At 40.0% G+C, this 13,588-nt stretch overlaps 1 protein-coding gene across 1 annotated transcript in view; it reads right to left on the reverse strand.

Annotated features, from left to right (window-relative positions):
* zranb3 (zinc finger, RAN-binding domain containing 3) overlaps positions 1 to 13,588 on the reverse strand; it is a 320,504-nt gene that overhangs the window by 206,341 nt on the left and 100,575 nt on the right. The window contains exon 7 of the mRNA XM_034175776.1: positions 7,837 to 8,008. Within this exon, the coding sequence (XP_034031667.1) occupies positions 7,837 to 8,008 (172 nt within the window). The remainder of the gene's footprint in view (positions 1 to 7,836; positions 8,009 to 13,588) is intronic.

Here is a 13,588-nt window from a genome sequence, read left to right on the forward strand (position 1 = left end):
ATTGTCTAATAGACCTCGTATAAGTCGCACTGGACTATAAGTCGCACCCTTTTCTCTGTTATGACTTTTGTGCACATTTTATTACTGGCATTTATTACTGAAGCTTATTTTGTTTTGTGCTTTGACTCCCGGGAAAGTCCTGTGTAAATAGTTATTATAATTACTATTATTAATAATAAACTTGTGATTTTTCGGTATATGAGTCAATCTGGGGTATAAGTCGTAGGGCATCCAAAACAAGCAAAAAAAAGTGACATACTCTGGAAAATACAGTAATTTTACTTTAACATGTGTGTTCTATTTTAGTGTATCTTAATGCTTGAAGCAGTATGAATGATTGTTATATCAAGTTATCATCATCTATATTATAATATCCAAGTGGCCTCTGTGTGCGTGTTTGCGTGCGTGTGCATGGCTTTAATCAGGAAGAAACCGGGGAAAGCTGCCATTTACCATTTGGTATGTTTATGTATTTTGGGTCAAGGATGAATGCTGCCAAAACAGAAAGTTGATAGGACTAATATTTTGGAGAAATTGATGATATTAGCTAACAACAGTGAACAATGAATGTTGTGCTGCAATGCACCTTGGAAGGTCAGGGTTTTGGGGTTTTAAATGTTGTTATAGTGGTTCATGTTAGTTTAACAGTGTTGTTAGTGTTACTGATTTATTGTGGGTTTGTAGTTCAATTGCTTTAGTCAGTTTAGTTAAATGTCATGTTGCTGTTACCATGAGTGAGTTAAGTGTCATGTTGCCAATACCATGAACAAGAAGTGTAATGCTTTTGAGGTCTTCCGCCACCATCTCTGTTTGTGGGTGTGTAAAAATAAAAGCACCTGGTTGCGGCAGAATGCAGAAAAGACAAAAAGCTCTGCGTGCGGGCGTATAACTGTGAAAGAAAAACTGGGGTGAGCTGACATTTGCCATTTGGCATGCTTATGTATTTTGGGTCAAGGATGAACGCCGCCAAAATGGAACATTAGTAGGACTAATATTTTTGGAGAGCTCACAACACTGAACACTGGACGTTAATAATTACATTCTGGACTCACACGCCATTCCAGCATGGGGCGGTAAATCATCTATATGTTAATGTTCAATGTAAGTACATAAACAATTGCAAATATGTTACAAATACATGGATGATAAAAAAGTGAAAATACTTATTTCCATTGTGGTCCATTTAAAAATCAAATGAAAAAATAGAAGTAGAAATAAAATAATAATAATGATAATGGAATCGATCGCATCTCCTCCACTCTCCCTTATCTCTGTTCTCTGCTTTTAAACTTCAAGTCCCTACTTCACCAGAATGTGAATTCCTCAAATTACATTGGATTCTGGATCTACTGGAACTGATCTGCTGGTCTCTGAATGCTACTGACACCATTTTTCTACAAGAAGGTCAGGACCGGGGGATCCTACCTGCCCAGATGGAATGTATCCCTCAGGATATGTTCTTGACTCCTGGAGTTCCTGGCGTGTTGCATGCTTGGCGCCTTTCTCCATTGAGGACGTCGAGGATTTATTCATTTTTGGTCTTATGGTAGCAGGGCTGGTACTTTTTGGCTTATGTGCTGCCCTATCTACCGGAAAATTGGCAAGACGGCGGCATCAAGAACCACAGCCCCTCGCTTGTCCATCATGATTAACGAGATTGGCAAGGCAGTGCTTTCTCAGACTGTGATGACTCTTGAACTCAGACGCAAATTGGATGACATCTTGGAGCAGATGCGTGCCTTGCAGCTGAAGTTGAAGATTTCAGAGGCCAGTGAATATTCTTAATTCATAATTGGGAATATTCTTAATTCATAATTGGGATTTGGTTGTGCAAGTGGAACTGTTAAAAAGTGTTTTTCACTGCTCAAACCAAAACATTACAGGCCTCCAGAGGAATTTTTTTTGGCCTGGGGAACATTGGCTGTTTCTTATTTCAACTCACAAAGACAATAAACTGCTTTTCACAGGACTGAAGCATGCTCCATTTCCTCCCCCCACCCGTCTCCTCCCCCCAGCAACACTCCCCTTTCCGGCGCCTGCTTAATGTCACTCCTTTCCCCTTCGGTGGGGGCGGTGCAGTTTTAGCTGTAGCCCACGTCCCCCCCAAGCTGGCAGTGGCGCGACTCCAGTTGCAGCGGCTACCACACACTCACATATTCATTTGGGCATCTGATTCTTCGTTATGCCCATGATGCTAAGTACTGTCAAGGTCATAAAACTGGAAATCAGCTATGTTATATTGTCACTGTCTATAGGTCTTCTGGCCCATATTCTGATTTTTTTAGATGAATTTGGCACGTTCATCTCTAGTCTTTCAACTAGTGCAGACAACAATTTGATTATTGGTGACTTTAACATTCATATAAATAAGCCCTCTGATCCCCTTGGTAAAACATTTATGGAAATCATGGATGCATTAGGATTTCAGCAGTTCATGGGTCAACGCATATCAGTGGTAATACTCCGGATTTGGTTCTTGCACGTGGCCTTGCTGTCACAAATATCGACATCCTGTCTCTTCCATCAGCGGTCTCTGACCACTCGCTTATTAGGTTTACAATTACGCTGCCGCATTTAGTGGAGCAACAACCTTTCATTGCAACGATGTATTAAACCTTCAACTTTGACTGAACTCGAAGCGAGACCACCAGAAATCTTAACTTCAAGCTTGATGAATTTTTCCAGTCGGTAGACAGTCTTGCGGATAGCCTGAATTTAGTGCTAAAAACCACACTTGATAAGATTGCGCCTCCTCTGTTAAGGCCATGCCTTCCCAAGGCACAGACACCTTTGTTCAATAGTTATTTGCGTGACCTTAGGCAGAAGGCTAGAGGGTTGGAACGGAAATGGTGTAGTTCCAAATTAGAGGTGTTCCACCTTGCGTGGCGTGAAGCTATTTTAGATTATACACATGCTTTATTGGCTACGAAGCAGGCCTATTACTCTGAACTGATAAACAAAAACAAGCATAATTCAAAGTTTTTGCTTGATACGGTGGCATTTCTTATTCATGGACAGCCTCTTGTTGGTCGTTCTTCTTTTTCAGCACAGGACTTTCTGGACTATTTCGAAAAGAAAATAGAAGATATTAGGGTGAGCACATCTCAGCATACTTTGGTCTAGTCATTGTATCCAGCTACTGAGCTGGGGACTACCACTGAGGTGCTACCTAGATTCACGGAATTTAATAGTATCTCACTAGGTGTGCTGACGAAACTCAAGATGTCTACTAAAAGCACAACTTGTTTATTTGATCCTATACCAACAAAATTGTTTAAGGATCTTTGGCCCATTCTTGGGCCGATTGTGCTGGAAATTGTTAACCTTTCTCTAAACTCTGGATCTGTTCCAAATTGTTTTAAATCTGCAGTGGTTAAACCACTACTCAAGAAATCTAATCTTGATCCTGGTGTATTGAAAAATTATAGGCCGATATCAAATCTATCATTCTGCTCTAAAATTCTGGAAAAGGTGGTTTCACTGCAGCTTGTGGACTATCTTACTGAGAATGACCTTTTTCAGCCGCTGCAGTCTGCTTTTAGAAAACATCGCTCCACAGAAACAGCACTTATTAAAGTAGTTAATGATCTTCTGCAAGCAATGGACTCGGATACTACTACAGTACTGGTGTTGCTGGATCTCAGTGCTGCGTTTGACACAGTTGATCATCATATTCTACTTGATAGGCTAGAAAATTGTTACAGAATTACTGGAACTGCTCTTGCGTGGTTGACGTCTTATCTATCTGGTTGTTCCCACTGTGTTTTGTGCAACGACACTACCTCTGATTTTAGGGGCATGATGTTCGGGGTTCCGCAAGGATCCGTTCTGGGTCCCCTGCTTTTTTCCCTGTATATGGCACCCCTTGGTAACATTTTGCTGCGTTTTGGGGTTGCTTTTCATTGCTATGCTGATGACACTCAGTTGTATATGCTGATAGCTGCTGGAAATCCTGTCCACATAAAATCTTTACAGGACTGTCTCGCAGCAGTGACAAGTTGGATGTCTAGCAACTTTCTACTTTTGAACTCTGATAAGACTGAAATGATGGTTCTTGGTCCAGCAAGACATCGGCATCAATTTGATCAGCTAGCGCTTAGCCTACGTTCATGTGTTATACATCATACTGACAAAGTGAGGAACCTTGGGGTAATTTTTGATCCTACATCATCCTTTGATCTCCACATTAGGGACATTACGAGGACTACTTTCTTCCATCTAAGAAATACAGCAAAGACTCGTCCCATCCTGTGATGGGATGAATCTAGGGCTGATGCTGAGACTCTGATTCATGCTTTTGTTTCTTCTAGATTGGACTATTGTAATGCTTTGTTTTCTGGTTTACCACAGTCCAGCATCAGGGGTCTTCAACTGGTTCAAAATGCTGCTGCCAGACTTCTGACACGAAGCAGAAGGTTTGACCATATTACGCCGGTTCTGGCATCCCTTCACTGACTTCCGGTCTCTTTGAGATCGGATTTTAAAGTATTACTATTGGCCTATAAAATTGTTCACGGACTGGCACCCACCTATCTGGCTGGCCTGGTTGAGTCCTACGTGCCGGCAAGGGCTCTGCATTCACAGGGTGTAGGACTATCGCATGTCCCGAGGGTGAAGAAAAAGTCAGCGGGTTACAGAGCTTTTTATCACCATGCCCCAGTTCTGTGGAATGATCTGCCTGCGCTGATACGACAGTCGGATTCTGGGGAGACTTTTAAAGCCAGGCTGAAGACACATTTGTTCTCCCTGTTTTATCATTAGTACTTTATATGATTGTGTGTCTTTTTTTATTCGTTTTATTTATTTTACTTCTTTTACCTTTTTATGGTTAAATTTTTTTATTGTGTTTTAATCATATTTTATTTTATTCTGCTTTTAAATGTCTGTGAAGCGTCTTGAGGCGATTACTCGTGATTTGGCCCTGTATAAATTAATAAATTATTACATCACCTCAATTTGGATAACGGACTGTTTCAAGTTTAGTGCACATAAACAATGTCAAATGTATATTAATTCTGATGTGTGCCATTATTATGGTAAACAAGTAATAATTGTGGATTAATTGCTGTTTGTCTGTGGAAATGTGAGTGTGGGCGCAATCTCGTTGTTGCACTTGTAATGAGAATGACAATAAATCTCATCCATCATCCATCCATCCATCCAAGGGTGTAACGATACATGTATTTGTATTGAACCGTTTCGGTACGGGACGTTCTTTTCAGTACAGGCCTGTGCACAGGTGAGTTCGCCTTGCGTGTGTTTACCGTAAGTTATGGACTATAGAGCACATCTGAATATTAGCCGCACCCACCAATTTTAAATACAAAAAAGAAACTGTAGCTAAACACGCCACACTTGTCTATAAGCCGCAGGTCTCCATGCTGTAATATGAGATATTTCCACAGAAAGATGCTAGACAAAGTTTTTTTTTTTTTTTTACTTTTAATTAAATACGTACCATAAATGCTTTTTTCTCCCCGAAGTGTTACACGTAAATATTGATGCGCACATCATCCAGCACGTGGACGGTGTCCCTGCTCCACATGGAGAACTGAGTAATTCTATAACTTTTTCTTGAGAGTTCATTGCATGTGCAGCCAGGATCGCATGGAGGCTGTGGTAAATGAGACGTTATTGAGGCGCTATGACTTTTTCGACTTGTTGAGCCAAGACAGAGAACCGGTGGGGAAGGAGTGGGGGAGAAGACTCCGGTCTGCTAATTGATCTGGCGGCGCAAAGTGCCACAGAGAGACTTTTCTTCACTAAAACGCACAGGTAAGACCTTATATTTACATTTTGTGTGTGTGTGTGTGTGTGTGTGTGTGAATTCACAATGCATGAGGAGCGCAGCTTTCAGGAAATCAATTGACAGCATCAGTTGACATATTTGTTGTTTATTTGAGAATATTTTATTTAACTTATTACCAGGCAGCACTTTGCAATTATTTTATTTTACTGTTTGTATAATGTTACAATAAACTGTTGGTTTAAACAAAAAGCAAATTTAGATTTTGCATTTTGTTCCCATTCTGTACCACAAATGAACCGAACCGTAACCTCAAAACGGAGGTACTTATCGATCTGTGATTTTTGCCTATCGTTACACCCCTACTAGTCATCATTATATAGTGAATTACAATTTATTTAAAAGATTCCTCCGAACTTTTAAATAGATTACATTTGTCAGGTTGAGCAATCATTCATTCCAGACTGTTTTATGTAGTGTGGTCAAAATTAGTAGACAGATGTTTGATCTTTGCATTTAATTTTTTTAATACACTCTATATGATAAAAAATATTTTGACCCATATTGAAAAAACAATCAGAAGTTGGAAATAGAAGCAAAATGGTTTCATCTCTCCCTGGAAAAACAACAAAAATAGCTTCCATACTTCTCTGTGTTCCCAGGGTGAAGAAGAAGTCAGCAGGTCAAAGAGCTTTTTTTTTTTATCATGCACCCACTCTGCGGAACGGTCTTCCTGTGACTGTGAGGCAGTCGGACTCCGTGGACATTTTTAAGTCCAGACTTAAAGCCTATTTTTGTTCTCTTTCTTATGAACAGTTTTTATTTTTTAATCAGTTTTATTCTTTTACTTCTGTTTTTAATTATGTACTTGATTTTTTAAATTTGTATTTATTTAAATTTTTATGTTGAACTGTTTTGCATGAGGCGCCTTGAGACGGCTTTTGTTGTGATTTGGTGTGTTATAAGCTGAATAAATGTAATTAAAATTGAAAATTATGTGCATCATCTCAAAAAAAAAACCTCTTCCCAATCAAAAATCCTAACCCTGCACAAATGTTCATAAATATTCACCTGAGATGATGACATGTACCCTGTACACTATAAGCCTGTAGGTGGCACTACCAGAGCCAGTCTACCCTCCTGTGCACTGAAGACAAATGATCCAACAGCACATTTCTTTGATGGCACATCAAAGTTGCTGGTTCAGCCAAGTGGCAAAAAAACAACGCGAGAACAACTACAAGACATGACGTGAACTTTTCCTGCATTTACTGTATACTGTATATACATGTACTGGCCTAATTGGTGCCACTGTGTAGATACATTGACCATATTTAGCTCACCAATTAAAGCGTCCCTTAACATTTAGGAAACTTGGAATTAAAAAAAAAAAAATCCAGCATCATCATTTTTCTGAGCAACTTGCTTATTGTTGTGTCATTCCTGGGATTGTGTCTCTCTGCATAATTAGCTGTAGAGTGCTGAAAGAGCTCTTCTAGTGTTTTTCTGCTGCTGCTGCTGCTGCAGATAGCACACAAAATGTTATAAAGGACGCTTATGGTATGCTTTTGAGCAGCTGGTTACTCCCACAGGGAAACCGTAACCTCTCATAGTCTCGACATGAGTGACCTAACGCAGGGAGCAGAGGAGACACAGAGTGAAACTGCGCAGGTCAAATATTCATTTGCATTTGTTTGTATGTTTTCTCACAGATTCAGTGTGGTGTGGGAAGCAGAAACCATAATCATAACTTTGTGGAAGCTACAACAGATACAAACACCTACACTTGACATTTAGTCTTCAGTTATTGCAAAACCGTCATATGATGACGGAAGCGGGACATACGCACAAAGATCTTGGTATAGTGGCATAAATAGGTGGATTTACGCATTGTTGGCTGGAAATAGAAGCACTAGTCATCATGGTGACACAGGGAAGTCTTAAATATCAGATGGGCAACCCCCCCCCCCCCCCCCCCCAAAAAAAAAACCTTGTGTGTATCTGTGGCATCTAAAAATTAAACAAAAATGTGGAAGGAAAAAGAAAGTGCCAAGTGAAATAAAAATCTGTACATCTCTTCAAACATCTACCTTTGCAGCCTCCTTAGGCAGGTCAAAGGGGATACGTTGACGGATTTTCGGAGGCAGCTGACTGAGGACGTTGGCCTTGAGACGGCGGATCATGATCTGGCTCAGCCGCTGGTGCAGCTCCTCCAAGTTGGATGCCCCGCGACAGTCCCACTGTCTCCGAGTCCCAAAGTACCTGCGCGGGATTTAAGGGAAGCAAATGAGAGGGAGGTGGAAGGTGAAGAAAACGCACTTATTTACAGCCCAGGAGTAGTTACATTTCACAATTCCCACCTGGGAGCAGCTCAGTGCTGCTAACAGAGTAACGCCGCTGAAGCAGCCGAGGGATCACTTTTTTGCTTAAGGGCACTTTGCAAGAAGAGAAAACTATTTTGTCTAATGACCATGGCAGCAGAATCATCCCACAGCTCGTCTGCAACTTTTGCAATTTTGCAGCCAAACTGATTTTTTGAATAGAACTGGCCTTCCTCACAAAGGCTCAGGCTGGTTATCTGCCATATTGGCTTCAAATGCGGACAAACGTAACAAGCCAAAGATAAAATGTGCCGTTTCTCACTCACTTAAACAATAGTTGCTGAGGGAAATGGGCATCTAAGCCACTTGAAAAGCACATTTTGCCGACAAGGATTAGGGATTTCAGACACATTGTGACACAACCCTGCTTTTCCAGCATACTGTCTATTTTCCTACAGTAAAAATACTAATATGAAGAAGAGCAAAGGTTATTGTGCCTCCACTTTGTATCTTTGTCTGGGTAAATGTACAGCTCACAGCATTACTCCTGCAACACTAATTGTTATTAAATACAAAATGCTACATTGGTGGCGCTAAGCCCATTCCCGCCTGAGCTGCTGACTTTGATGGACGTCCAAAACAATTTATTTGATGTGTTTGTTTACACACATAACTGATCATCACTAACAACTGGCAGCCAACTGGCTTTTAACGCTTGGCTTCACATTTGGTCTGGCTTGAACAACAAAACCTCAACTAGGCAGCCCCACTCCTCCACCAGAACTCAGGTACAGACCAGCTCATCCCAACAGACACTTGAGAAGAGTGAAAATTAAGTGCCGAGGGAAAAACGTCATAATGAAACTTTGCTAATTCCACGACACACAGAAAGAAAAAAGTTGTAAATTTTGTACACTAATATACAGATTCTTGAAGAAAATAATTGTGTATTTACTTCAAACAATGTCAAAAGATAATGCGAAATGCGAATCACAATTTAAAAAAAAAAAACAATGTTAACGCTAACTGCTTGTTTTCTGTCGGGAAAGAAACAATCAAACAAACAAAAACGAGAGCTCTAGTTCACAAAATGATACCATCACCCTCCTCTCCCAATACATTAGTTGCTTGCATTTATTATCATTATCATTATTATATATCAGGGAAGTCCATCTATTGGGCCTCATGTATCAACGTGCGTACGGCGATATTTGAGCGTATATGGGGTGTACGCCAAAACGGCTGTGCCACTTGGCATTTATCAATGTGGTCGTTGGCGTGAAAATATACACCAGGTCGAGAGGTGGTGTAAATTATACGCCAAAATGAACCAGCGCTGGAATCCACATAAACATGAAAATGATCGGCCTGATAAACAGTGCTATTATACAAATCAATGCATATGTTACATAAATAACACTTTCCTGATTATACTACATAATAATCAATACAAATCCCGCTTTTGCGGGATTGCTGGTCTATCGAGCACGATCCGTGGCCACAGAACTGACTGCAAAGAAAGCGCTGCTCGCCTTTTTCTCCAGAGCATGGAGCCAGAGCAGTGCTGAGCTTAACTTTATGTGGTGTGATCGTTTTAGACAATGAAATTGATAATTACAACTGTAGTGTTGTCATTCCCTTCGTCCGTGCTGCAATCAGGTTTTGTCTTCTCCATTCGTTTGTCACAATAAAATAAATAAAGAAATACATCTTAAGAATAAAGAAATCTGAAAAATTAGGCGTGTCTTATTAACTGAGCGAGCAAATATCCACATGTCAAGAATTATTGACATGTGAAAAGAGAATACAGTGGTCCCTCGCTATAACGCCGTTCACCTTTCGTTTTTTTAGTCCAATTTTGCATGCCATGCCTTTTTTTTTTTTTTTTTTTTTTACAATGTTCTGTGTTCTGCGTGTCTGTTTATAAGAATTTTCTCGCCCAGAGGAAAAAAAGCGCGCCAACAACTACCCATAACTGTGTTTGTCACTCGGAAACAGACACCTGCAGCCAGGTGTGAGTGGAAAAAGGCGCGGCGTCAGGACACAGAGGCGCGATCTGTGAAATACTGGTCAGTCACTATTAATAATTTCTTATGTGTCCAACCTCGTAGGTTGATCGTTAAAATTAAATTCGCTAGTTCTAAAAGTCATCATAATTATTTATAGGAAAACGTTCTATTTTTATTTCTCAAACAAATGTTTGGGCCTGAAAACAGTTTGGTCTTATTTTTCTACTAAGGTTTGAACTTTGAGAGTGTTTACACACAAGAGAAAAGTGAGAAAATGTTAATGCCTGATTGAGAAAGTGTATAAAATGGTTTTACAGAGGTTTTACAGCTTTAAAACGTCTATAATAATTGTAAAAAAATAACGCTGACTATTTAGCAGTTTCGCGTATTACGGACTATTTTTAGATTGTAACTCCCGCGATAAACGAGGGACCACTGTAACACTTTTTTAATTATACTACAAAACAATTAATACGACGGCCACTTTTGACGCTCTACTGGCACGCGTCGTGATTGGTGGAGTTCTTTTTCTTTGCCGTCTTCCTGGCTTCCATGTCGTAAAATGAGGGTGTGTCTGAAGTGGAGTCTGAATATTTATGGGCGTGTTTATTATAATTACGATTGTTTTCACCCGCAGCATTTATCAAGGTCGCGTCAGGCGTACGCTGGAAATGGGCAGGTGTGCACTGCTTGATACATGTCACGGCAACTTTGGTGTACTTCAAATTTACACCGTAAATTTACGCCACAAGTGCGCAACTTTGATACATGAGGCCCATTGTGAAGAAAAGCCTGAATTATCGAACTAGTCAGTTTCAATTTCAATAGAATTTATACAGTGCAAAATCACAACACAAGTCACCCCAGGGTGCTTCACAGGAATAAGGTTTAACCACTGGCATCAGTAGTTAGGGAAAAACTCCCTCAGGCATTTTTGAATAATGGAAGAAACTTCAAGCAAAAAAGACTCAGTGGGGTGACATCTGCTTTGATCATACTACATATAACAATGTAACAAAAAAAGCACGAAAAAGACATGAAGAAACAGAAATGTTGCAGCATATAGCATCCAGTGGTCCCAACTACCAATGGCTCAAAAACACCCTTTGCAATTGACAAATAAAGACCATTTGGTTGCTCCCTTGTTTTGGGGTTGCCACAGCAGATCCGAGTTGGATCTGCATGTTGACTTGGCACAAATTTTTTACAGCAGATGCCCTTCTTGATGGAACGCTATATTACATGGAGAATGGGCAGCGGTGGGTTTTGAACCAGGAACCTACTGCATTGGAAAACGAGCATATTTAAGTGCTTGGCCACTGCCCCTTCATGTAATTGACACACACACACACACACACACACACACACACACACACACACACACACACACACACACACACACACACACACACACACACACACACACACACTTACAACCCAAATTCCAATGAAATTGGGAGATTGTGTAAAATGTAAATAAAAACAGAATACAATAATTTACAAATCCTCTTCAACCTATATTCAATTGAATACACCACAAAGACATGCAGGTTAGGGAATTGAAAACTTTAAATTGTCCGTAAGTTTGCGTACAGGCGTGAATGTGTTTGTTTGCCTATATGCAGCCCTGTGACAGACTGGCGTCCTGTCCAGGCTGTACCCTGCCTTACACCCTATGACTGCTGGGATCTACTCCAGCCACCCCATGACCCTTAAAAGCAGCTGAAGATGAGTAAGTGAGTGTGTATATAACTAGAACTGAAACAATTTAGAAATACAACCCCTGGCAAAAATTATGGAATCACCGGCCTCGGAAGATGTTCATTCAGTTGTTTAATTTTGTAGGAAAAAAGCAGATCACAGACATGACATAAAACTAAAGTTATTGCAAATGGCAACTTTCTGGCTTTAAGAAACACTATAAGAAATCAGGAAAAAAAAATTGTGGCAGTCAGTAACGGTTACTTTTTTAGACCAAGCAGAGAGAAAAAAATATGGACTCACTCAATTCTGAGGAAAAAATTATGGAATCACCCTGTAAATTTTGATCCCCAAAACTAACACCTGCATCAAATCAGATCTGCTTGTTAGTCTGCATCTAAAAAGGAATGATCACACCTTGGAGAGCTGTTGCACCAAGTGGAGTGACATGAATCATGGCTTCAACACGAGAGATGTCAAGTGAAACAAAGGAGAGGATTATCAAACTCTTAAAAGAGGGTAAATCATCACGCAATGTTGCAAAAGATGTTGGTTGTTCACAGTCAGCTGTGTCTAAACTCTGGACCAAATACAAACAACATGGGAAGGTTGTTAAAGGCAAACATACTGGTAGACCAAGGAAGACATCAAAGCGTCAAGACAGAAAACTTAAAGCAATATGTTATGTCTCAAAAATCGAAAATGCACAACAAAACAAATGAGGAACGAATGGGAGGAAACTGGAGTCAATGTCTGTGACCGAACTGTAAGAAACCGCCTAAAGGAAATGGGATTTACATACAGAAAAGCTAAACGAAAGCCATCATTAACACCTACACAGAAAAAAACAAGGTTACAATGGGCTAAGGAAAAGCAATCGTGGACTGTGGATGACTGGATGAAAGTCATATTCAGTGATGAATCTTGAATCTGCATTGGGCAAGGTGATGATGCTGGAACTTTTGTTTGGTGCCTTTCCAATGAGATTTATAAAGATGACTGCCTGAAGAGAACATGTAAATTTCCATAGTCATTGATGATATGGGGCTGCATGTCAGGTAAAGGCACTGGGGAGATGGTGTCATTACATCATCAATAAATGCACAAGTTTACGTTGATATTTTGGATACTTTTCTTATCCCATCAATTGAAAGGATGTTTGGGGATGATGAAATCATTTTTCAAGATGATAATGCATCTTGCCATAGAGCAAAAACAGTAAAAACATTCCTTGCCAAAAGACACATAGGGTCAATGTCATGGCCTGCAAATAGTCCAGATCTTAATCCAATTGAAAATCTTTGGTGGAAGTTGAAGAAAATGGTCCATGACAAGGCTCCAACCTGCAAAGCTGATCTGGCAACAGCAATCAGAGAAAGTTGGAGCCAGATTGATGAAGAGTACTGTTTGTCACTCATTAAGTCCATGCCTCAGAGACTGCAAGCTGCTATAAACGCCAGAGGTGGTGCAACAAAATATCAGTGATGTGTTGGAGCGTTCTTTTGTTTTTCATTATTCCATAATTTTTTCCTCAGAATTGAGTGATTCCATATTTTTTCCTCTGCTTGGTCTAAAAAAGTAACCATTACTGACTGCCACAATTTTTTTTCTTGATTTCTTATAGTTTCTTTAAGCCAGAAAGTTGCCATTTGAAATGACTTTAGTTTTGTGTCATGTCTGTGATCTGCTTTTTTTCTAGAAAATTAAACAACAGAATGAACATCCTCCGAGGCCGATGATTCCATAATTTTTGCCAGGGGTTGTACATTAAAACAATAAATTAGCATAAAAAAAATCACAATTAACAGGAA

This window comes from Thalassophryne amazonica, chromosome 1, assembly GCF_902500255.1.
Source record: "Thalassophryne amazonica chromosome 1, fThaAma1.1, whole genome shotgun sequence".
NCBI lineage: Eukaryota > Metazoa > Chordata > Actinopteri > Batrachoidiformes > Batrachoididae > Thalassophryne > Thalassophryne amazonica.